General features: G+C 35.6%; 1 protein-coding gene and 1 long non-coding RNA gene across 11 annotated transcripts in view; both read left to right on the top strand.

The window, feature by feature from the left end:
- Positions 1 to 15,967, top strand: part of LOC148653465 (pleckstrin homology domain-containing family G member 3) — a 109,773-nt gene extending 93,806 nt beyond the window's left edge. For 9 of the 10 annotated variants that reach the window (XM_088648499.1, XM_088648497.1, XM_088648500.1 and 6 more), the window contains 6 exons: positions 74 to 106; positions 1,545 to 1,555; positions 2,544 to 2,909; positions 5,744 to 5,848; positions 7,407 to 9,000; positions 11,599 to 15,967. In XM_088648499.1, coding sequence (XP_088504625.1) covers positions 74 to 106; positions 1,545 to 1,555; positions 2,544 to 2,909; positions 5,744 to 5,848; positions 7,407 to 9,000; positions 11,599 to 12,566 — 3,077 coding nt within the window. In that variant the 3' untranslated portion in view covers positions 12,567 to 15,967. The remainder of the gene's footprint in view (positions 1 to 73; positions 107 to 1,544; positions 1,556 to 2,543; positions 2,910 to 5,743; positions 5,849 to 7,406; positions 9,001 to 11,598) is intronic. The other variant, XM_088648505.1, reaches the window with a different exon arrangement.
- Positions 15,968 to 19,059: 3,092 nt separating this feature from the next.
- LOC148653464 (uncharacterized) lies at positions 19,060 to 24,964 on the top strand. Its single transcript, XR_015941675.1, has 2 exons — positions 19,060 to 21,949; positions 22,219 to 24,964. It is a non-coding gene; the product is annotated as an uncharacterized LOC148653464 (long non-coding RNA).
- The last annotated feature ends 47 nt before the right edge of the window (positions 24,965 to 25,011 follow it).

Genomic DNA, 25,011 nt, shown 5'->3' with positions numbered 1-25,011 from the left:
GTTGGTGAATCAAAGAATTCAGATAATTCATTTCCACCAAATCAATTTCTTTTATATTCTCATTCATCTTTAGAGCCTACTAAACAGATTATCAAGAGCACGAAAGGTAAGAAAACAGCTTTCCATTTCATCTACAGTATGTTTTGAAATAAGGAAAGTCAAGAAATGTAAACATTTCTTAGAGGGCTAAAAAGAGTAAAAAATAAAATGCATTTCCAAAATTTCTTCACACCATCTGTCAAATCAAGTTAATTAAATGTACTTGGTATAAGTAAAAAAAGAATTATGTTCTTCCTTATACGATTATTACTTGTGATGCTTGTGCCTGGATTTATTATATAGCCTAGGTTGTTTCCTTTAAAACTCTAGTCCAGTTTTCGGAGGTAGATTTGAGTGGGAGGGTACGGGAGAGTTGTCCTCAATATTTCATTGTCTCTTCCTCTCAAATGTCTTCTCGTATGACTAAGGACGGAGGGCTTGCGATACAGACCATGATATTGAACAGTCACGCTCCCTTCAAAGTCTGATCGGGGAAAAAATAGCCACCGAACTGTTGCCCTCTTGAGGAGATCAAACGCTAGGCTCTCTTTTCTCCTTTGACAAAAGAGCGGCTGCTGCATTATTAAGTCTTTGTGATGCTTTGAGCTTTTTTGAGTAGTCAAATGTGTTTTGGCCTGAGATCAGTGAATTTCCCATTTTATGAATTTTAATTTGTAAGGAATGAAAGGGAAATATTACTGAACTGTTGATATACATGTATGTTTATGTATTTTTTCTCATGTGAAATTTTCTGAAGCAGGCTTAATTAAGCTGTCATTTTCATTTACATTTTTTCTAGCTTATTTAGGGAATAAGACTATTGTTGCAATTAATAGCAGGAGGTAAAGGTGCCCGAGTTTCTTTTATTAATTGAGTTATTCATGCTTTGTAAAGCAGCATTGCTGTGATTAATCCACCTGTCTGTTTCCAAGTGATGCACGATTTAGCAATTTGTAACTGTACTTATTTATCACTTAACTTATAAGACACCATATGGGTTATATGGGTTAACACAAAAGGTAAAAAGTATGAAAAAGTCTCTGAATTTCTTGCAAAGTGCAAGAACTGTGGCTAATGTGGAGGACTGTAAGACAAACATTCTTGACTGGGCTTGAGAAAAAAGCCTGTAAATTATCTACATATACAAGGCTGTATTACGTCAATTGCAAGGATCAGCGTAAAGTTGGCGTTATCTCCTAAATAAATCAAGATTATAGTCTCATGTCCTAAAAATAATTTGTGTAATATCATGGAAATATTATTAGTAAAAGGGGTCAGATAAATTCGTACAGTATGGGATGAGACCTGTTCAGCTCACTTCATGATGTTGTATGTACTGTATATGCATGGATGTTAGTCATCATGGTATGCAGTAAATCCTCAACAAGCATAATAAAGTAGCTGGACAATGATATTAAATACTTTTCATTTATGCATTTAAACCAGTTTTTTTCACTGTTTTTGCTTTTTTCATGTTTCTACCATACCCTGGTTGGATACTACAGCCCTTCTCAAGGTAAGGATAAGGAATTTACTTATAAGTCAAGTATATTTTGCTCTTCTTTTGCCTTTTTCACTGATCCAATCACTATGAAATAATACCATGCTATACTGTCCTTTGATCCAAAAATCAGTTTTAAATTTGCTTTAAGTTCAAAGAGTTTTCAGGGGGGTTCCATTTTAAAAGCAAAACATTCAACTGCAGTTTTAATTTATTGCATATTTGTGTTTTTCCATGACAAGATGCTTCAGTGTATACAGGTATATCCGCATGTATATGTACTTCATTCCCTTCAAGATATGCACATAAGTACACAATGTAAATGTGTTTACAGAAAAAGTTAAAGAAGAGTTGACTGTTGGTCTGCTGAATGTTTTAAAGGCAAAATGTAGACATGGGGAATATTGTAATGCGAACCAAAGATATTCATAGAAACTGCTTGCATGCAACGCCTCTACATGCACAGACATTTCTGAAACCATCATTCAGTCATTTCTATTACTGTATGTCACCTGTACTACATTTTCCCCCTTTTGTGCTACAAAAGTGGGATTTGATTTTATCAGGCAGCTACACTGAAAAAAAAATCTTTTAATTTTAAAATTATTGGTATTAGATCATATTATTTCCTCCGTACAATTTAGTTCCAGTTTTTTTTATTTGATTACACCATTATTTCAGTGGAGAGGCTTGATTAAAATACTCACTGCTTTTTTTTTACCTGAGTCTATAATCACTCAGATGGTCCAATGAGGATTTTGACATTTTTTCCTCTTAAAGTTGAAAGAGCTTTACAATACCCATTTGCTGGATGACTATGGAGGTGTATGCAACAAAACTCAAAGTTAAATCGATTACAGAAAAAAATCTGCTATTCAAATTGACCAAATAATGTGGACAATACAAAAGTTTAAGTGTTGAATTTTTTTATCATATCGTGTTGAAATCGCTCCCCTGAGTCGATTATACGATAACAAAAAGAAATCTTTGTAACTTCATACAGCACTCAGACAGTGAAGGGGCCCTGCAGGAAGACAGGGACTCCCTACACGTTGGACCTAGTGTCAGCAACTCAAGTCTAGGCGAGCCCGAGGCTGAAAGGCCTAGTATGGAAGACGATGAGGAGAGGACAGACTGTGAAGAATTGGGCCTAAGCAAAGACTCTCTTGAGCAGCTGATTCCTAGTGACAGTGAGGAGCCTAGCCAAGAAACACAGCTCTCCTTTGGTGGAGCTGAGGAGGGAGAGAATATGGAAGACGGGATACTGATGGGGGAAGACCAGGTAGCGGACTTTGCCAGCTCAATGCTGGCCGCCATCTCCTGCTGGCACTATAGGGCCAGGGCTTTGCTTTTCGCTCGGTACACAACGGTGAGGCTCTCTGTCACCAATGGGTTTCCTTTGTCTTTTTTCTACATAAATTTTGCCAGGCTTGATGACCGCTCGTCCTTTACAAAGCTTTAACCGACTAACTTCACAAGCCTGCCTGAAGCTAACAGAAGTTTGCATGGAAGTATCTTGATGATTCTTGGGACATCTCACTTTCAAAAACCCAAAAGATGCATGGAAATAACACTAATTGCAATCATAAGCACTAACAAGCTCTCCATTGTTGACTTACAGAAACTCTTGAAGACAAGGGTGACTACCCATTCCCTATTCCAAGGGAAATATTTCCGTAGTGTTTTTTGCCTTTTGGACACAAAACGATAGGCAATGAAAAGCTGTTGGCAATGGAACAGAGGTGGAACAGAAGTTGCTGTATGAGTTGATAATTGCATTACAGCTTCACTCTTTTTCTTTTCCAGTACTGCAGTAAAATGACCTATTCAGCCTTCATCTACAGAGCTAATCTTCGATAGTTTTAATAATATGGTGTCTATATTATGTTTTCATTTTAAAACGTGGTACATTGTCATATGTGCCATGTTGTACTCCTATGGCTGGTATGCACTTTGTTACAGCAAGGTTGATGTTTTATTGTACATAGTTGTGTACTCTTTTTTGTTCTCTGGAAAAGGTGGTCACCCTTCATCAACCTGTTTTTAACTACTGACAAGTAATCAAGATACTGCATGACCTGCATTTATATATTTTTGTGAATGCAAACATTAATTTTATCTTCTCCAAAATGAAAAACGGTGATTGAAGCTTGTTTCGTACATTTGAAAACTTTGTACAATTTACACTTACTGTACATATAGGTAGGTTTATTTAGAATGCCACAACAAAGAGGATCATATTTTTCCTACATGGGTTTGTTGGCTGATTTTTAAAGTACTTGTGTAAAATGTGTTTAAATGTGATATAGCCTGTATTCTGTCTGAAAGGAAACATTTCTGTTTGATTTTTTTTACATTATTCAAGCAGTTATATGCACTTCATTATACAGCCTGTTTACACTAAGGCTTGTGGAAATATTCTGATTTCATATTAGCATCAGTATTGCATAGGCTGCAACATACAGTGCATTAACATACTTCTGGTCCCTGAATATTTTTATTCAGCCTAATTATCTGTGTTTAGATATAAAGTTTAATAATGTGTGTACAGGTACTGTAATTTCAATTAAGTATAAGGACATACAGCAATCACAACATAAATACACAGGAAATGTAAGTAGTACAGTGTACTCCACAATGAAATACTAAGCTAAAAGCATCCATAAACAAAACCGAGTCTGAAGGTGTTACTTGCTTTCTAAAACTAAAGCTAGATCCCACACATTCCATGAAAATGAGCACATTTTGCAGTGATTCATGGCTGCTCTCAACAGCACTGGGGGGGTTACATACTGTACTCATGTAAAATGGTAGTAAGCAGCATTTGTCTATAATTAGCAAACCACTTGATTGAGCATAATGCATTTCCACATTAAATTGTGTATTGGTTTGTCAACAGCACTAATGACATACATTAAAGATTTGTTCGTGCATGATTTTATCAGATTTTTTTATATGTTGATAATGCTAACAAGCCTAGTCATAGATCTCTTCTAAAATATCAGCATTTTAAAATCAAGTTACACATACTGTAGCATTTTACAATAACTGATAAAACAGTTCTGGTGTGACCTGCCTTAATATTAGAATAATCTATTCTTTAAATACTTATATCTAGTGTTTGGTATAGTATTTAAAAATTATCAGTTTTACTACTGTAAGTGTCTAGATGATTTTGTAGAATGAAAACTCTAGAAAGAAAGTGATATTTGATCATGTAGGGCTGTTAACATTTCAGCTAATGGTATATATAATGCACCATTTTATCTTTCATAAGGGATCAATGTTACCTAAATTTCAGGTTTTACCTATTTATATTTGATATTCAGTTGCTATATGCTTAACGTTTACTGTTGCTAAGTAACAGATTGATTTTACCTTCAATGGGGTTTCTTAGTGATAATTAGGAGGAAGTGGGCAGGGGAAGCAAATTAATATTGCACCATACTGTGAAAACTTTGATAAAATATAATAAATTGAACTTATTCCATCACTCATACAGCTCCTTTGCATTTCTTCTCAATTAGCTACTGTATGTCCAGATAGTATACAGTATGACATATCTTTAGCAGAAACCATAGCAGATAATGTAGATCAGTCACACTAGAGAATACTACTGAAGTAACACATTTAAATGTAGGGAAATACAAGATATAAGCTGTTTACTGAGATCCCATGGAATGTCATCCTGTGTCTTTATTGATAAGTGGAGTAAGATGTAGGGTATTTCTGAAAACAATGTTGCTTTGCATTCAGGAGAAGTCATTTTATGTTTTAATTCATGTGTGTCTATAGAGAGTTAATACAGTATTACTCTTTGCTTAGTGGTTTCACACTACAAAGAAAACATGCTCTTGTGTGAGGTTAATTATTCATATAATTGTAGGTGTGTGCATTATAAGTTAGCACACAAAATATAAAGGAGTTAAGAGAGATTTCTGACAACCAGTACATTACCTTTAAATTACTTAGGATATTATCCGAGATCCAGATGAGAGGATCTGGTAATTGCATAAATCCCCAAAAGCTGCTGGGAGCAACGTCATGGATTTTGAGAGATCTCTGCTTTTTACAACAGAATAGCAATTAACCTTAGTGTTAACTGCTATACAGAATAACAAAATGGCTTTAAATTGCTGAACTGTACTGTAAAATGCCTTTAACTTTACTCTGAACATCTCTTATATTGTTGCTTTTTCTAAGGATGAAGAAGGCCCTAACATAATAGAAGAAAATGGATTGAAGAGGCAAAACAGCCAGTCATCTGGCCAGGAAGACCTGTGTGGATCGCTGGAAAGGAAAGTGCAGGTAAACTGGTATTAGTGAAGTGGGCATGTATTCCTAGACATACAGAAAACAAATCCAGGTTAATGAGCGATAAAGGCTGTGTACATCATGAATGACTGTGTACCTATACAACACTTTAAACCACTTTCCATACCACTTACAGGACTAATTGAACATACTGTATCTCCAGCCACATTCAGCCAATTCCTGAGCTTATGGAATTCCATGTCGTTAAACTTTTCTGCTATGTAAGTCTTCCTGTTTATTCACATCTGCACAAAGTGTCTCTCACAATATGCAGAAAACTCAAATAAGCATTTATTGTAATTTAAGACTGTAGATGGAATGGAAGGCAGTGGGGTTTAGAAAAGCTAAGATAAGTGTCATTGCTGGATCATGCCATTTGCATTTGATCATAGTCAAAGTTTGAAGAAATCCAAGCTCATTTTTATTTTCAATTACAGTCCATAATTGTCCTGGGCTTAATTAAGTTCTGTAAATGGAGTTTCAATTATTATTACATTAGTGTAATAATAATGTAACTAAAACTTCAAGTGGTCTGCCATTAATATTAATTTTAATTGAATATACTGCTTTAGGAAGTGCCTCTGCAGTGATAAATCAGTGTTGATGCTGCCAAAAAAACAGATTGATCTGGACTAAAATAGCCTTATACAATTCTAATCAAATTCACTCTTCATCCCCTTCTGTTGAATTATACTCCAAGGTTTTTTCACCTCACTCCAAATTTTCACACCACCAAAAATACACAGTGACACATTACTTTAATCATTACCCATCTGCTCACTCTGATAGCATTTTTCTGTATTAGTTTGGGGACAGTCATTTTATCAGTTCAATTTCAGTGTAGCCATATCTATTTTTGGCAAATGCATACATTATTTACCCAAGAAATATCCAGAAAGCTACCAATGATTTTTTCTCTATGAAATGTTAAACATAAGTGAGAAGTAACTGATGTATTGAAAGCCTTATCATCTGTTTTTTTTCCATTTAAAATTACTTTGATGTGGAGGACAATCTGCTACTGCAGACTTCTCTGTGGAGTGCCTGTCTCAAAGATATTCCTTGTGTCCTTTGCCTTTGTGTCGCCCTTACTTACAGAATGCTTCTTTTCCTCTGGATGCTGTAAAACAAATAAAATGAGGGCAGTGCTATACTGTTAACCTTTGCTTTATTAGAAATGGTAAAGTTAAGGCAGAATGAAGTAAAGGTCTGTTTTTTTTTTATTTTCTCTCTTCTTTTTTCAATAATAGTAAGACTATTACACCAAAAAGTATGAAAAATAAGTATCTGCATTCTCCAATACTATCAGCGATGTTCACTAATTATTAAGTGCAATAGTTAAGATATACTACTTTTAAAATGCTATAATATGTTTATTGATTACTACCATCCTAAGTTGATTTCTAATAAATTCCATAGAGGTCTATGTGCTTCGCTTTTAAGATGGTTCCAAAAACATTCTGTAAATTAATACTTTTAAACTAAAGACAAGCTTTCAATTTGAATATGATGCAGCTGTATGAAATACACTCTCCCATGTTTCCTGTCGTAGCCCCCTGCAGAAGAGGAACAGCTGCAGAACAATGTTGCCCAATCAGAGAATGTAGACAAGTGCATAGAAGATCATCCTTCAGATATGGAGACGGCTGGAATACCAGACCTGCTGTCCAAAGCTTCCCTGGGTCCTGAGGATACTGCTGGAGAGGACATGGATGAGGTGATTGAGGAGATAACTGAAGAGTCTTTGCCCCATGAGAGAAGAGAGGAGGCAAAGACCCTGAGCAGTGGGGAGTCTTCTGAAGAGGAGGAGGAAGAGACAACAATAGAGCATGACTCGGACAGCATTCTGCCCCCTTCTGTTTTAGACCAGGCCAGTATCATTGCAGAACGCTTTGTAAGTAACTTGTCCAGAAGGAGCAGTTTAATAGCAGAGGATGTCCGTTCCCTTGGTTGCCCTTCCCCAAGGTTAACAAGCAGAAGCAGCAGTGTATTAAGCTTGGAGGCCTCTGAGAAAGCTCAAAAACTCAACAGCGCCTGCTCTGAGCCCCCTCTGAACATGGTTACTCAGGACTCAGTGGGTTCCCAAGCCACTGCCAGCCAAGATATCATGACATTGTCCCCAAACTCAGACAACCTCTTTGATGTAGAAAGACCGTCTTTCAGGAGGAGAGACTCTACTTTGTCCAAACAGGATCGCCTGCTTATTGACAAGATTAAGAACTATTATGAACATGCAGAACATCAGGATGCCAGCTTTAGTATCAAGCGAAGGGAAAGCCTGACCTACATTCCTGCTGGTCTTGTCAGAAACTCTGTATGCAGATTCAACAGCATCCCCAAGGATGATCCTGTCCTTGCTCCTGTAACTGTGAAAAAAATGGACAGCACTGCCTGTAAAGCTGGTGACATTGGCAGTAGGCCAGCTTCCTGGACTGTTTTTGATCTCCCAGCCACAGAGAGGGACAATAAGCCAATGCCTTTAGAGACAGAAACTGAAAGATCTGTGAACTTTCCTAGTAGCCAGTCTAAGTCTCATAATTTTGAAACTCTTATTACTGATGAGGAGTTCAAACCATCAACAGAAATGGTTACAGTGTGGCAGGAGATGGAAAAAGAGCTAAACAGCACTCCTGCAAAACCACAGAGCAGTGAACTGAAGTCAACTGAAGGAAATCTTTCAAGGGGAGTGAGTCCAAAAGTGTCGAGGAAAGGCCAGATCAGCAATGGCAGTGCTGACAGAGAATACGGTGAGCCTCTGATGATACTTGAGGAAAGTGATCTCAGCACAATCACCGAAGAGTCTTGTGTGCTGTCTCCAGATAAGATGTCTCCAACTATCTTTGGACTCGAAAGAAAGGGCAGCATGTCAGAAACAAACCAGGTACATGATGAGAGCACTGGAGCAAGAGTTTCCAGAGCACCTGTCCCCAGAATCATCCATCTCAGGTCAGGCATTGATGAAGAGACACTGCTGCAGGACATGGAAAAAGTGAAGAATAAGGTCTTCCATCTGGCAAGACAATACAGTCAGAGAATCAAGAGCACCAGGCCTGTGGTGAGGCCAAGAGGGAGAGAGGGAGAGGGCCAGCTGAATAAGAGGAACTTGCCATCAGTGCAGGAGGAAAAACTAGAGAAAGAAAACAAAGGTGAGTTTGTTTTTTGTTGTTGTTTTTTTTAATAGACTCTGCAGGACATTCTCTTCCCTTTGGATTATAAAATCCCTCAGTACTTTGTTAAAATGATACAGAACAGAGTAATAAGCTTAAACAACCTTCGGCTGTGAGGTTTCACTTCAGCAAAGAAAAAATATTATGTAGGTTTTGCTTCAAGATGAGAAATTGGAATTGCATCAGAAAAAAATAGGCTTTTTGCTGCAGGGCATGATTTTACATGGAGTACCAGATGTTTAGTAAGAAAGCAATTTGCTGTTGATTTGTAATTGGCAGTTTCTAATAGAAACTACTTAATCAGAAATGCTACCCCTGTAGGACTCTCTAAAAGTAAGTTTTTTTATCTCATGTGCATCAGCCTTAGGGCTTCATTATTAAATAATGGAAACATTATTTAATGTTTAAAGATACAGAATAAATATATTTACAAAGTCTGCTTTTATTAAATAAAAAACGGAGAGGTTTACAATACCTAATAATTTCGTACATAAAATTTTAAGCACTTCTGTAGATCTTATGCACAGTAAAGCAGTGAATTTTGTTAAGATCAAGGTGTTTTAAAATGCTTGCTTTGATTAATTACAGTATTTCTTCTGACAAAATCAGAAAAGGCTCTATCTCTTCTATTCATAGTTCTCAACTGATTTTTCTGCTGTTTGTTGCCTGCTACCATAGAGTGTTAATCAGGCCCCCAAGGCCAACACAATATGCTTCACTTAAGACATTTTTCATTTGAAGAAATAGTTTATTCAAAAATATTACTGTATATCCTACATGCCTGATTTGAATCCAGATATCTTTAATCAGTTTGATGAAAATGGTCTTAGGTGTATTCTTAAGGTTTTGATAATGGCAGAAGATTGTGATCTCTTTTATCACAAAATAGTGCATTCATTTTACAGTCCCTTTTTTATCACTAGGAATTTTCAACCTTTTAACATTTAACCTTTTAACACCAGTTCTAAAATCATTTCAATGGTTGCATATTTTGTACTGACTTTAAAATTGCACTAGTAACACTCTCCACAATTATCATCCTTGTCCATCATCCATAAACATCAGCTGTTTTTTGAGATATTAGCTGTTACACGCCCTGTCTTTGGAATTTTTTTGCAGTTGATATCAGGCACTCTGAAAGCTGAGTTAATTTAAGTTAAGACATGTTTGTTTTTATTATGCCTTTATTTATTGTAGAGTTTTATATATTTGTTGTATGTTTTGGTATTAGTTTTGGGATGCTTTGGCATAAAGAGCACTATATAAAAATTAACTTGAAATGATGGAAAAGCTATGAAGCAGTGCACATTATAGGATTTCTGAAAACCAAGAACATCATCCCATCACATCACTTTCAATAACTGCTTATCCAATTCTGTCTAACAGTGGCCCAGAGCCTATCCCAGGAAGCACTGGGCACAAGGCAGATATACCCTGGAATGGTTGAGAGTCCATCGCAGGACACACACAGACACAAACACACACACGTTCAGACCAAGGCCAATTTTTACAGAAGCCATTTAATCTACCAGTATTATAATAATAATAATCATAATAATAATAATCATAATAATAATAATCATAATAATAATCATAATAACATTACTTTATTAACCCTCTACAATTTTTTGCATTAGGAATTATCTTTTCGCATACCCCAGCTTGCTCTCCATGAGACACACAGACAGGGAGAGAGCCTGGGGTCAGAGTGCAGGGTCTGCCATAGTACAGCGCCCCTGGAGCAGTTGGGGTTAAGGGCCTTGCTCAGGAGCCCAACGGAGTAGGAATTCAACGAATCCCGCAGCTGGCAGAGCAACCTTCCAGCCACAGGCGCAGATCCTTAGCCACAGAGCCACCGCTCCGCCCATGTCTTTGGACTGTGGGAGAAAACCAGAGCACCTGTAGGAAACAAAGGGAGAATAACAAACTCTACACAGCTAGGTACCCAGGGCCCCAGGCAGCAATGTTAATCACTGTGTGACTAGGCCACCCCTAACCAAGAACGTAAAGTATCTTTTGAACTTAAACATTAAGAAAACAAATCCAATAGCATCCTTTCATACAGCTGAATCATTACTCAAAGACACTAATTCTTGATTATACAATGCATTATGCTCATTCTTCTTTTAACACAAAAAGCTGCCAAGTAAAGCCTATGATTTTTTTCAGAACAGCAGTTTATATCAATATATATATCAATAGGATTTACACTGAGTTTTGATCAGCTTTATCCCTTCAAGTCATAATGTATCGATTTGTTCCGCTACAATTTAGAACATGTACTGTAAATAAATTAAATTGCTGATTGATCAGTTGTAAGTACTTATCTGTACAATTTGCTTGTGTTTTCTTTGAAGCATGGTTCAAGTAATTGCATGGAGTGCAAGTCAGTTGCAAAGAAAAAACAATCTGTTTAGTGACTGTTTAAAATTCTGGTCACATTAGCTATTTGTGTAAAGAAGATTGAATACCTTCTACGTATAAATGTTTTCATCATGGTTTTGTTTTGACTGAACCTTATTTACTTTATTTCCTGCTGTTGGTTTAACGTTTCACTGATGCATTGCTGTGTTGCAGAAAAACCTGTCCTGACTCTGGCTCTAAGTAGTTCCGATCAAGTCCTCCTGCAGGAGATGAGTCCCACGTCGCACGCAAGGTCTCCGGTGCTCCAGTACCCTTGCCCAGCTCGCACTTCCAGCTGCAGCCCGGTGCGTAGCCCGGCCTCGGCAGGGGGGAGCCCCCGCGTTCTGTCCCCGAGCAGAGCCCGCTCCAAGAGTCCCCTCAGTCCCGTGCAGTCCGAGAGCTTTAACTGGCCTGATGTCCGTGAGCTGCGATCCAAGTACACCAGCCGGGGGACCGACAGAGCCCATCCCAAGCAGCTACCAGTGGGCAGGAGTTGTTCCGTCCCAGAGAAAATGCTGGAGAGCTCGGTGTGCTGCCCGGAATGGAGGCGGTCCAGTTACTCCGCCAGCACCTCCATGCCACCGGACGCCCGTGGCAGAACAGCTTCCACCAGCACATCTGAGAGCTGGGGCTGCAGGGCTCCTCAAAGGGACAGCGGAGAAGGCCAGAGCCATCCACACGCCAGGGTCTGCAGGACGGGCTCCCTGGATCACAGAACCGGCGGGCTCCAGTTGAGCGAAATCCAGAAACTCCGAAACAAAGACCTGAAAAGCACGTACTATGTTTCCGGAGAGGCCACCCTGCCTAATGAGCAGAAGGTGATAGTAATAGAGAAGATGCAGGAGAAGGAGTCAGATGCAGCGGTCTCTGAGCCAGGTGAGGCTGTGGAGGCTGATGACAGCTTTGTGCAAATTCGCTCCCCCACGACCAGGGAGAAGATCTCCATCATGGCTGTTATTGAGCGGTGCAAAGCCTACCAGGAGTCAGAGGAGTATCGCCAGAGAGAGGAGGGAAGCAAGACTGACCAGGCCACTGAATTCCGGAAAGCTCCATCAAGTTCCATGAAAAAAACTGAAAGCAGCCAACAGAGCTTGGTGAAAAACCTACGAGAAAAGTTTCAAAATTTAAGCTCAAATCCCTGAATACTTTGAAACTTGAGTTAACATTTTAATTATCACTTTAAAAAATCATGTACTTTTTAAAACAATGAAATAACGTGGATTGCCCTCAGTAAAAAACAGGTCCTCAGTTCATTAGAACCATTGTTTTATTCTTACTTGGTTAGCTTGCATTGAGGTGTTGTTTTTCCCTAATGCAAAGATATTCTCAGAGGAGTTCATTTGTTTTTGCTCAAGCTTGTGTGCCTGTGAAATTTACTGATAATTAATCAAGGAAAGCAAGCACCTTAATAATGTCATTGTTTCATACCTTGTTGTGCAATCTCCTTATTTTGCCCCTTACTTTGTTTTTATTCCTTTATTTCTCATATCATGGACAGATATTACCCTACCACTATTTACATAAGTTGCTGTACCCAGAGAACTGACATAATTTATCAAGATGTTTTGCAGTCACGTTGCCTGTAATTTAAGAAACTTTGTCTTAACCATCACTTACATCTTAAAAGATAAAGGACAAACCTCTTGCACATGAGGCTAGAGAGGAAAAAAAAAACTGTTGTGAGCAAAAAAGTTTCAGTTGTTATTCTATTACAGTTTTCATTGTGAATTTAAGGCATCTTTTTAAGTAAATTTTGTTGTGTAGTGACAACTAATATTTCACATCAGATGCAGAAACATATTTTAGGGAGAAAAAAAAGAAAGAAAACTTTATGGTCATACTGTTAAACCCTAAGAAAAAATTATTGGAAAATAAGAATGTACAAATATGCTCATTCCCTTTTGTTTTGTATTTTTGACATTAAACTGCCGTGATGTGAAAAGTTTCTCATTTAATTTTTTAAGATGTTATGAGTACATAACATGGACCTGCAACTTGACCATGCTTTAATCTTCTGTGATGAGAAAAGGCCAATTTTTTTTACTGTAGCAACAATTAGGCCTACAATCTGGCCTTCTTAAAGGTTTGACAATTTAATATAAAACTTTTTTTAAATCTAAAATATTATTTCTTGTCTTTACGCCTCACAGTCATCTGCCAGATATGCACAGCAGTTTGAGACATATATAATTAGTCCTCCATTAGAAGTGCAGGTTTAGATGCAAGTAAAAAATTTCTTACAAGTCAACAGAATTGCCCTGACAGGCTTAAGCAAACCACGATTTAAATGCCATTGTGTAGCAGAGCTAGTTCTGATACGGTGACGTCATCGCCCTCACTGTGCCCTCAGCTGCCTGGGCTAGGGAGGGTCTCCTTTAGCTCATGCGGCTGGTTCCCTGTTGGGTTATGCCGGAGACCTGGGTTGGCGCCCCAGGTGTTGCGGGACGAAACGGGTGGCGGAGGGCACGAGCCCGCGCAGAACCGCGGCGGTCACAACTGCAATCCTATTGCACAGTTATTGAAATAGATATTTTACTGGACCTTTACCTTTTCAAGCAAATGAAAAATATGTATATACTGTATGTTGTAGAAATATTGTCTGGTTAGCAGGCAGACAATGGGAAGGAAAATTGTCATTAGTGTTATAGGAACGGGACTTGATAAAGTCCTCTACTATTAACATTTGTGCTGATAGGATGATGGTAATTTTGCTGATGTAATCTCTTTTTGCTGGTAATAAACTGGATGATACTTCCAAGATCTGTAAAATGGGTGTACATTGCATCAGAATTGCCATTAACTGGGGAATCACAACTGTAGTCCCAAAATACTGTTGTCCTTTACTTTTTCATAATGAAAAGGCACAGCCCAATTTTCAGTATAACATATCTGCCATTAACCTGTCTTCTATCTCAAAGTTCTTCAGCTTCTGTTATGGAGTTCCACAAGATCTTTTACTCTTCATTCCACCTGGCCTCAGTTACCAAGTCAAACCAATTGATTTAATTGGGTCTTCAGACACTGCTGCAGTAAATCATGAAAATGTGTGGCTAATTATTACTGACTTGGCTCTGTGTTACCTGCCTGCTAAAAACCTGGTTTCATTAAGTTTAAGTATTTATAATGCCAATTTCCTGGCATTAGGAAATTTCTGGTGGGAAAATTGCAACATACAGGTACAGATTAAACAAATCATCATTTAACTTCTCTATCTTAAGACAACCACAGCATGGTAGATTCAAGATATGAATTTTGAAAAACGTCTTGGGTGTGTACAACAAAGAGTGCACTTTATAGTAAATTCAACATTTCCTCTTCAAAACCCTTCTTTATAAAGTAAAATATTGAGTTGAAATAAATTTTGTACTGCACACAGTATGTTGACAAAAACTTACATTGTGTTCCACTAAAAGACATTTACAGTACAGACGTAAATGTCTTGTTATTAAGGGACTTGAGAAGATACATTAATAAAAATATTTACCATGGCTTCTCAAATGTTGGCGTTGTCAGTGGATTATTAGCATTGCCAGCTGCCACTTCAAAGCTACAATGACTCTGGCAGAAGGGCCCATAAAATAATCCAGTGTCTGTTTTAATAAGTTATTTTATACTGTTACATTTAAAAATCACAAAGGTATTATTCCCTTCAACAAAACATAAAACTAGAAAACCTTCCTCTCATCTGATATCCTCTGATCAGACTGCTAGTGGCTGGTAACCCTCCATACATTCCAAAACACCCACTTTGTTGTCTTTAAATTAACTGAACCTAGTCAAAGCATGCCAACATTTCAGGGGGAGAGGAAAGAGCCATCTCTAACTTTCGATGAAAGCCAGACAATTAAAGGATTTTACAACCAATGCCATTACTTCACATGAATAGGAGAAATGAGAAAAATGTTTTTTTTTTCTGATACAAAGGAAGGCCTGCTTTCTACTAATACAGAACGTGACGCATGTCATATGTTGTCTGGAAGTTCAAAATCTAATTCTGTCATTAAGTGAATCATTTCAGCTTTGCAGTCTCTTGCCTGAAATTGTGGGTTCTCATTTATTCAGGATGTAAAAAGAAATCCAGCTTATATCTTCACTAAAAATAGGTTAGAAAGATGGATCTTACTGAGGAAACATTTCATCCACAAAGCCTACACCTCTAAGGACATATTCAATGGATAACCACTTACAGCATCTGACTTCTGAACCACAAATATTAGCAAACCAACTAGAACACACATTTCCAGATCTAGTGGTGGACTGAATAAAATCGCCACTATGCTGTTGCTTTCCTTTTTTTACCCAAATTTCTCATCTGTAAGTAGCTGGGACCCTAATTATATCAACTGAACTTGGGTACTAAAACCCTTACTTAATTCTCTTATTTATTAAGGTGATGTACATTTGTTATACAATAATTTTATGTCTATAAGTATATATAAATCTATGCTATCCTCTTCCACAAACGTATTGTATATAATGTTGTAATTTTGGTTCATGGAAAGTGTATACAATACATACAATATTAAAAAAAATATATAACGGATTGTGTTGTCTGTCTTTTGTCATTTTGAATTCCTATTTGAGGATTTGTGAATTCATTTCCATTAAAAAATGAAAAACGTACTTCTAAAATACCCCACAGTATTCTCATTCAGGTTGTTTAATTTGATCGTCTTAGAAAAACATTTGAGAAGATGGCAAACCACTTGCTCTGTGACTTAAAGTTCTGCAATGTCTTAATTTTAGACAAATTCTAGACACTATAATTTGATAAGGAAGGTAGTATTTTGCAAAAACTACAATAGCAGATAATCGTAATATACCAAAAACATGACCTACATAGAATTTGATCTTTTTCAGTCTGCTAGGAGCATCCTGGTGCTATATTAAAATGAACATTTTTAAAAGTGTAATATGAAATATTAATAAGGACACACCTTTTAATCTCAGATGAGCTTTTAGTAATTTTGTATAGAAGGGCTTTACACTCTCATTATCACAGCAGAACATGTAGGATATTTATTTAGCAGCCAGAACTTAAGTGTACAGTCATTTTTAAATGTACATACTGTAATTTCAGCACACTCCATTGCAAGTGTTACATGTGTATGACAACAAAATGCCATATTATAGAATAGTTTGGGATGCCGCCCAAATATTAATGCCCAGCTGTTGACCGTCTTTTGTGTGCGGTATAGATGTGGTTAAAAACACGATTTGAGGAAGAATACATTTAATATACTGTACATGTCCGTGAGTACACAGCCGTAGGGCAGTAGGAATAACCACTGAGACATTGTTTACAGAGACATTGGAATTTTAAAATAGTTAAAAACAAAACTCTTATCCCAACATGAGAGAATAGATTAAAACTCTGATCCAAATGACAGAAGAGGATAAACTATTTAGTAACAGCAGGCTGATGTGATTAACAGGCACATTACTAAAAGCAAATCGCTTAAATGTTAATTAAGGAAAAAAGATATACTGACCCCAGATGAAATCGGAATGTTGCATCTAGTCAGGTTATTCTTACAAATTTAAAATTACACCATATCACAGATCCAGTGAAGGTTTATACTTAGACTGCCTAATATAAATACAGTAAGTCGTCATTTAAAAGACACCTTTATTCAAAGTAACGATTTCAGTTCCTTGCTTCCATTATAAGGAGGATTTAAGTAATCCAGAATTTATTTTTGGTAAAGTTCACATTTGGAGAAAAGTAAACAGAAGAACACTTTACATTTAAAGTGGAATAGAATATTGGATAAATCTAAGCAATTAACTACAAAAAAGCAAATTATTAATTTTCTTAGAAATAATTTATATGGGTAATAACATTTCCTTGGTGACTATTGAATCAATATGAATGAAGCAGCCACAGAGAATACTTTATCAGGTTTACTGAAAATAAATCTCTAGTGCACAGTTTTTATAAAACAAGCAAACTGAAATGTGAAAAAAGATAATGAAATTATGTTAATTAAATTACCTCGGATACTGTAGCAGTAGCAGATGAAAGCCTTAATAAATGTCACAGATTAATTTGTGAGGCTATACATGTGTATATGAAAGGTCATCTCTGATGGCATTTACATATGAATGACGATAAGCAACAAAAAGAAATTATAGTATTTGACAAGCATAATCTTTGTCCACAAAAAGAATGTTGTAATACAACAATATTTTGTATATTACATGTACCTTTTTCCATCATAGTAATTGGCTATGCATTATCTGTTCTAGAAAATTAGACTTTGTACCATCAATTTCCTACAACTTGGCAAAAATAAAAATTCTAATACAAAAAGGGAAATTCCTACTCTACAAGAAACCAGAAAAAAATGTATTAATATATTTAAATCTAAACAAGAGCCAAAAGCTAAAATTAACTTGGTTAATGCAGGCCAGTTTAGAAGAGTTTGATGTATTTTGCATTCAAAGCAATTGGGAGATGACAGACATTCTTTGAACTTAAACCTGTATAAAAAAATGGCTTTAAGAAAATCTCTGTTCAGCCCAACCCTTAAGTGATGTTAAAAGAAAATAAAGGTTGCAAATAAGAGTTACCTTTGTCTGTTTAGCTTAAGTAACTCAAAAGTTAGAAACAAACAAAATATCTATTTTTCTCTTAGTCTCATGTACCATTACTCAATAGGATTAAAAATTTGCATAGCCTGCAGCTTATCCTTGTTCAACAAACATGATATGCGACTTGAGAAACCCCTTTCCTCCTCAACAGCAGGAAATATGAGTCTGAAGATTTGGATGAATTTTTACAGAAGCTTACAATAGTAGGCCTTTAGAAATAAATCCCACCTTGACATGTTACTCTGGTCTAACAGAGAGCTTAGGATCAGGGTTCTAATATAGTTGTCTGAACAGTCAAAGACAAGAAGAAAAAATATCACAGAAAAGGTTAAATTCTGCTTCACAAACTGTCATTTCTCTATCTAAAAATGCTTTTAAAGCACATTATGTCTGGATATGCAGGACAATAAATAATTAGGAGCATAGTCTCTTTCAAAAGCCTGCTAACAGAAACTCAGATTTGAATGAAATCTCTCCAACTGTTATAATAAAGACTTGCTATTGAGTGGGAGCCATGAGATACAATAGGTTGCTGAGTTAAATTGCAGCATTTTCGAATGTAAATTAGAGTTTCAGGCTCTCCCATTTTAATTTTCCATTCCAGAGGGTAGTACATACTGTATACAACCACAAGACCAATTATTAAACAATGTTCTGCACACTTGGGAAAGAAGCAAAAGATATTGAAAATTAAAATATATGTAATTTCCTAGAAACTACAAACTAACTATTTACATCAGAGGACATATATTTATATATATAAGAAATGTTAGAAACACTAGAGGCCATTGAAATCAGTTTTGCTCCTTTGACTGTTTGCAGCTAAATTTTTTTGTTCTAATTAAAACTCTGACAGGAACATCATCACTTCATTCTGTATTTGGGTGTGTTTTGTGGTTAAAGTACAAAACCATAACTGTAACCCGGAAGTTACATATTTGTAAAATGAGTCAGAACACGACAGTATCTGCCCGAACCGCCATTTTCACTTGGAGATTTGCTCTGGGGATTCACACTGATGAAGTCTTAAGGTGGTGAGCAGTATTTAATACATTTTTTCAATAATCAAAATTTTGTTTTTGTAAAATCTACCTCTTGGACAGGGAAGGTAATTTATTTGTGCCATTATCAATATCTTGGGGTTTTTTATTTGAGAAACAATCTGTTTTCAAAACTATATCAAAAAAAGAAAGGTCGCCATTTTAACACTTTTTCAACTTCCTGTTGGTTATCGTAACAGAACACAATAGTTTATCTGTGTTGCTCTTACAATCAGCCGCAAAGCCTTTAAGTGTCATTACAGTATGTATGATCAGAAATGTATTATGTTATGCTTTATGCAATGTGATTAGCTAATGCTCCTTAAGACATAATGTAATAATGTTATACCTTAAGCAGGGGAGGTTTTTTAAGTATGTGTTGGCAGTCAAGGGACAGGATCTGACTAAATCCATGATGATGTAAACTGACTTTCAATATTTAAAGATTTTTATAACAGGTTTTATAAAAAAGGCTATGTGATAATCACAAGAAAAAATCAAATAAACGGTTTATCGGTCACAGCCGTCAATAGATATCTTATGGCTGAATTTAAATACAGTACATCAGTTCAGTATTAAAATGTATTTAAATATAAAAGTTATTATGTGTTACGGGGTTTTTAGAGTACCTACTGTATATAGATTACTATATGGCCGCTCATCATTCTGATCTACACCCAGTTCATTTCCGACAAAGGAAAGCTGTGACATGGACATACTAGGCCACAAACCATTTCAGTCAGAAGTACAAATGGACGGAACCAGTGTACTGTATAAGATGCCCTTATATAGTAATGAAATTGCATACTAGGGTTTAGGTCGCTGTACATAAGCACATCAATATACTGTATCAGAGGTTCAGCCAGCTCTGTGCTGTCTACTCTCTCTACTTCCGATGATGAATCACATCGATGTGAGTGGGCACCATCTTGCACAGATCAAACGCCCAGCGCTTCAGGCCTTCCTCTTGAAAGAAAGAAACTTATCAGGAAATTTAGGTTCAAGGGACCGAATTAAAAAGCCAAAGGGAGGTATAGTTTTATGATTTGTTGTATCCACCAGGCAAGAGAAACCTATCTGTAGTACAGTATTTCAGACCATTCATTGGGCATAAGGAGAATGATTCCCACCAGGTTAGTATCTGCGTAGACAATGGTTTTGAAGGGTTTAAGTGAGGGTCATGAGTAGGATTTTTTATTGTATAACAACTACTTTGCCTTTATACTTATTACTTATTTAATCTCTCTTTCTGATACTTTTGGGTTTTTTATCATGGCGATATCTGGGTTACTGAGATTTGGTTCTGTAAAAAACTGGATCTTTATAGACATATACTGTAAATGTTGTAAATTATAATCAGTGTACAATAAACCCTCAGTTTAACAAACTTACCTTTAAGAGACTTCCAATTTAACAGACAAATTCTGCTAAATCCTTTTAGAAAATACACAAAAGTACTGAAAATATGTAAAAAAGCACTGTAAAATTCACAAGTAATAGAACATGGTAAAACAAGTACTACATACAAATTCATTCATAAAAATTCAGAAATATCAATTGTACCAATAGAAGGTCAATTGCTATGGGTGTTGTTTGTGTTTCATTTGCTTTAACAAATTTTATACACTATATTTGTGACATGAAATAAAGTTCTTGTGTATTTATGAAAAAAAAGCACAGGAACAATTTTCACTATGTTGAAACTGATCCACAAAGAATATATAGAGTATTTATAAATCATTTTTTCTCATATATTTCTGTTTATTGTCTGAAAAACATTCATCATTTAAAAGACATTCAGCAATAACAGACACCCTTTCACCCTATCAGTCTGTTGAATCAAGGGTTTATTATATTATGTTCTTTTAGTTTTTGTTAATCTGTTCTCTTTACTCTTCATTTATTAGTATATGGACTTATTAGAGAAGACCATTTTCATTTATTGTAGTTTTTTAAATACTAAAATATCAAATTGTCAATCCATTATATTATTGCTCAAACCCATTGAAGAAAATTTTGTTATGTAAGATCCTAAAGCCTTGAGAAAAATGCTAGTTTTTTTTAATTTATTATTTAAAAAGCTAATATTTTTTTCAATCCACTACATATTTAATATAACTGTAACAGTAGTATCAACTCAAATAATGACAACAAAAATGTATTTGTTAACTAATGCAGTATTGTATTGACATGCTTTCAAGTTCCTTACTGCAAATTCTCTATACAGTATGTGAGATGACAATACAATAGAGGTACACTGACTGTACGTATAAGAGTACAGGTCCTTCAAGAACAGTAAAATACACATTAGCAAAAAATGGTCTCAGTACATATCTACAGTAGCTGCTTCACCTTTTCTGTTTTGTATCCTATCCTTAACAAAGGTTTACAAAATGCCACATGCACATTGAGACATCTGAATTCCTGATTTTTATTCCTTTAGCAGTGATTGCCTGATTACTTATTAGGGTTAAACTGTTGTGTTCTCCCTAGAACACAAGCGAACCAATATCAAGATTTTGTAATTTCATAATTTACACCTGCCCAGAATAAAAAGTTTTTTTGTTTTTTTTTACCATTCCCAATATATGGTAGTTTAATAGTTATTTCAAATCCACTTGTACAAAATCATCTTATCTTACAACTTGTGGTACAGTACAGTATGTGCAAATATGATTGCTTAACCTAATTCTTTTTGTTCTTACATGTATTTTAACATATCTGCAACCCATCTGAGACCACAGCCATCCCCTCCGCGTGATCGTGTGCCTGCGGCAACTGCCCCGATTCTGATTCGCTGTCCAATTTCAATCAGCAGCAATACATTGGGATTCGTCTCCGGAACATACCTCTGGACATTTTACAGCTCATCGCTACATTCAGCCTCCTAAGTAGGTCTATATTCTGTACATACTGTAACAAATGTTGTTACTTATGTCTAAATGTATGCTGTATCACTGTACTGGCACTGAATTGTGTATAATTAATTGCCTGGAGGGGAGATCTTGGACGTCCAAAGCTTATATATGCCCCTAAAGGTTTTTGGTTGACATTCCTGTGTGCCACAATTTTATTTCAACTGGAAATGCATGAGTTACGTCATTAAACCACAGTATAAAGCTATAAATCTATAGACCTCTTCCTTTTATTTTGACCATAGCTGAGAAGACCAGTCACCGTCTGACCTAACTCAAGTACTGGACATCATATCGAAGACTAACAACTGAATACAATTCACCAGCATGAGTGGGGTTGATGTGTAAACGGAGCTGTTGCATTTTCTGAAAGGTGCACATCCAAAATGGAACTGCCAAGCAAAGAGAAAGAAACTGTTTCCACTGACTTAGATAAGCAATTCCAAGACCATGCAAAGATCTACAATTGGACACATTTAACTTACAACTTACAACTTGTTGTAAGGAACTACAGTCACATCTTATTGAAATTGAATGACAGGTTCCTTTTTGCAGATAAGCATTGCAATAGTATAATTTTGGTCCCGGTCCCACAACCTGGAGAAAAGCCTTTTTGTGGTCAATTTAGACTAATTTCTTGCTTTTTATTATTTTATGATCAGTTAACTGTGATTGTTAAATTATACTGGTATCATCTGAAATATGTCATTCAAAGTTTTTATGTGAAAACCTGTTCTGAAACCTTTTCAAATAATTTAGAAAAAAATACTTTTTGTAAGATTAACAGTAACCAAACTAACAATATCAACATAGGAACTCTCATTCAGACATTCAAATCTGATAACAGTCTTAATATTTTAGATTCAAAAACCACCTCAGTTAAATTATTGTGTCATGAATGCAATAAATTAACCCAATATAATACAAAGTATCCAACAACAGAGTTCTGTTGGATATTTTGCAGAGAAAATGAAAATATTACATTGGGAAGTCTTGCAAAAATCAGACTGGATTACAATCTGGATTCGATTTTTAACTCAAAAACCATGTCAGTTAAATTATTATGTCATGAATGCAATAAATTACCCCCATATAATACAAAATATCCAACAACAGAGTTCCGTTGGATATTTTGCAGAGAAGATGAAAATACTACATTGGGAAGTCTTGCAAAAATCAGACTGAATTACAATCTTGATTTGATTTTGAACTCAAAAACCACCTCAGTTAAAATACTGTGTCATGAATGCAATACATTAACCCAATATAATACAAAATATTTAACAATGGAGTTAAAAGTCTTCTGGACAAAGACTGAAAATGTTACAATAAGATGTCCTGCAAAAATAAGATTGGATGATAATCTTCATATTTTAGATTCAAAAACAAATTCAATTAAATGGTTGTGCTCTGAGTCCAATAATACAACCAAAAATAACACTACATATCCAACAACAGTGTCCAAAATCTACTGGCAAGAGGCTGAGAATATCGACAGAAAGGAAATCAGGCATAAATACACTTATTCTGAATTATCTTTTATAAAGAATTTGACTAACTCCCCATCACTCTTAAAAGCTTTTGACAACCTGAAAGAAAAAGTACCAAAACAAATTGATACAAATGTCCAATATGCATTCATTGGAATCTATAATCGCAGTAATGAAAAATGTAAACTAGTGGATTTTTGTAATCTTAAAAAAGCAAAGTTGAATAATGAAGGAAATGCACTTAAAATCCACACAGAAGAATACATTTGTAAGAAAGCAGATATATTCTTAAAGGACCATAAGATTAGTGCTGATGATATGGTGGTTATTTTCACTAAGAACAGCCCATGTATTGTCAACAAAGGAAAGCATTCTTGCATGGACCTCCTTCATACCTATTGCAAGAAATGGTATGATGATTATGGAATTCCTTCAGTTATTGGTTTTGACCAGTACTATGGTTTTACAGGGTACAAGAATTATTTTTCACATCTACAAAATGACGAACACTTGTTTCATTGTTTATTGTCAGGCACGTCTAAAAATTGTGAACATTGTAAGAATAATTACAGTAGCAAAGAACTCCAACAAGCACATGATCTATTACAAAATGCCAATTTAATTTTAACTATACCAGATAGTTCCAAATTTCTAAAAAGAATGTTTAAGCCTCTAAAGGAACGTAAAAAGCATGTGAATGATGAAAAATATATAACATTGCCTACAATTTATGAGACTGTTGAAAATATAAAGACTAAAACTGAAGGCCTTACAAACTACAAAGAGTACTTAAACATTGAAGATGATATTGCCAGGACATATCCAGAATGTATGAAAACAGAATTTCATAAAGTATGGATGCTCTACATTGCTCACATTATAAAAGTGGCAGCAGTAAAACACATGGATCAGAAACTAAAGAAGAACATTTTCGATGCCTTTCTTAAACACGTTGAGGGAGAGCAGTATTATACTCCTTTTTGGTGTCCTCTTAATTAATGTTACAGTTCCACAAAATGTCAAATGGAGACAGTTAGAAAAACTGAATATGATGACTACAAAAGATCTCAATCGCTACAGTATGAAATAAATAAATATTCCATATCGATCATTATGATTTAAGAAATAATAATATCATAATGATTTATTTTATTATTACAATTCTTTTAGGAGTTGTATTGTTATTGATAAATGGTTTTTGTAAATGACCTTATTACTTTATTATGACCTTAAAAATGGCTGGTTGTATTATTATTGTGTTTATATATTATTGTGGTCATCATTTGTACTACACTCTTGATACTGTATAGAGCTTTCATAAAGGTTTCATTTGGAAATTGTGTTATTTGTTACAGTGTTACAGACATATTCTGAACAGTAAAAAAATTAACAAAATTATACTGTACTGGGTATCAAAAAGGAATGCCCTCCTTTCTATTGTGAAGAAATATACTTTTATTATCATTAATATCATATAAATATAAATCCTTTACAAATGAAATCTCTGTTTTTTATTTGAAAAATTATAAACCTGAAAAATCTTTCACT

This window comes from Lepisosteus platostomus, chromosome 10 (assembly GCF_059453375.1).
Source record: "Lepisosteus platostomus isolate fLepPlt1 chromosome 10, fLepPlt1.hap1, whole genome shotgun sequence".
Classification (NCBI taxonomy): Eukaryota; Metazoa; Chordata; class Actinopteri; order Semionotiformes; family Lepisosteidae; genus Lepisosteus; species Lepisosteus platostomus.
This window is presented reverse-complemented; position numbering and strand designations above follow the sequence as displayed.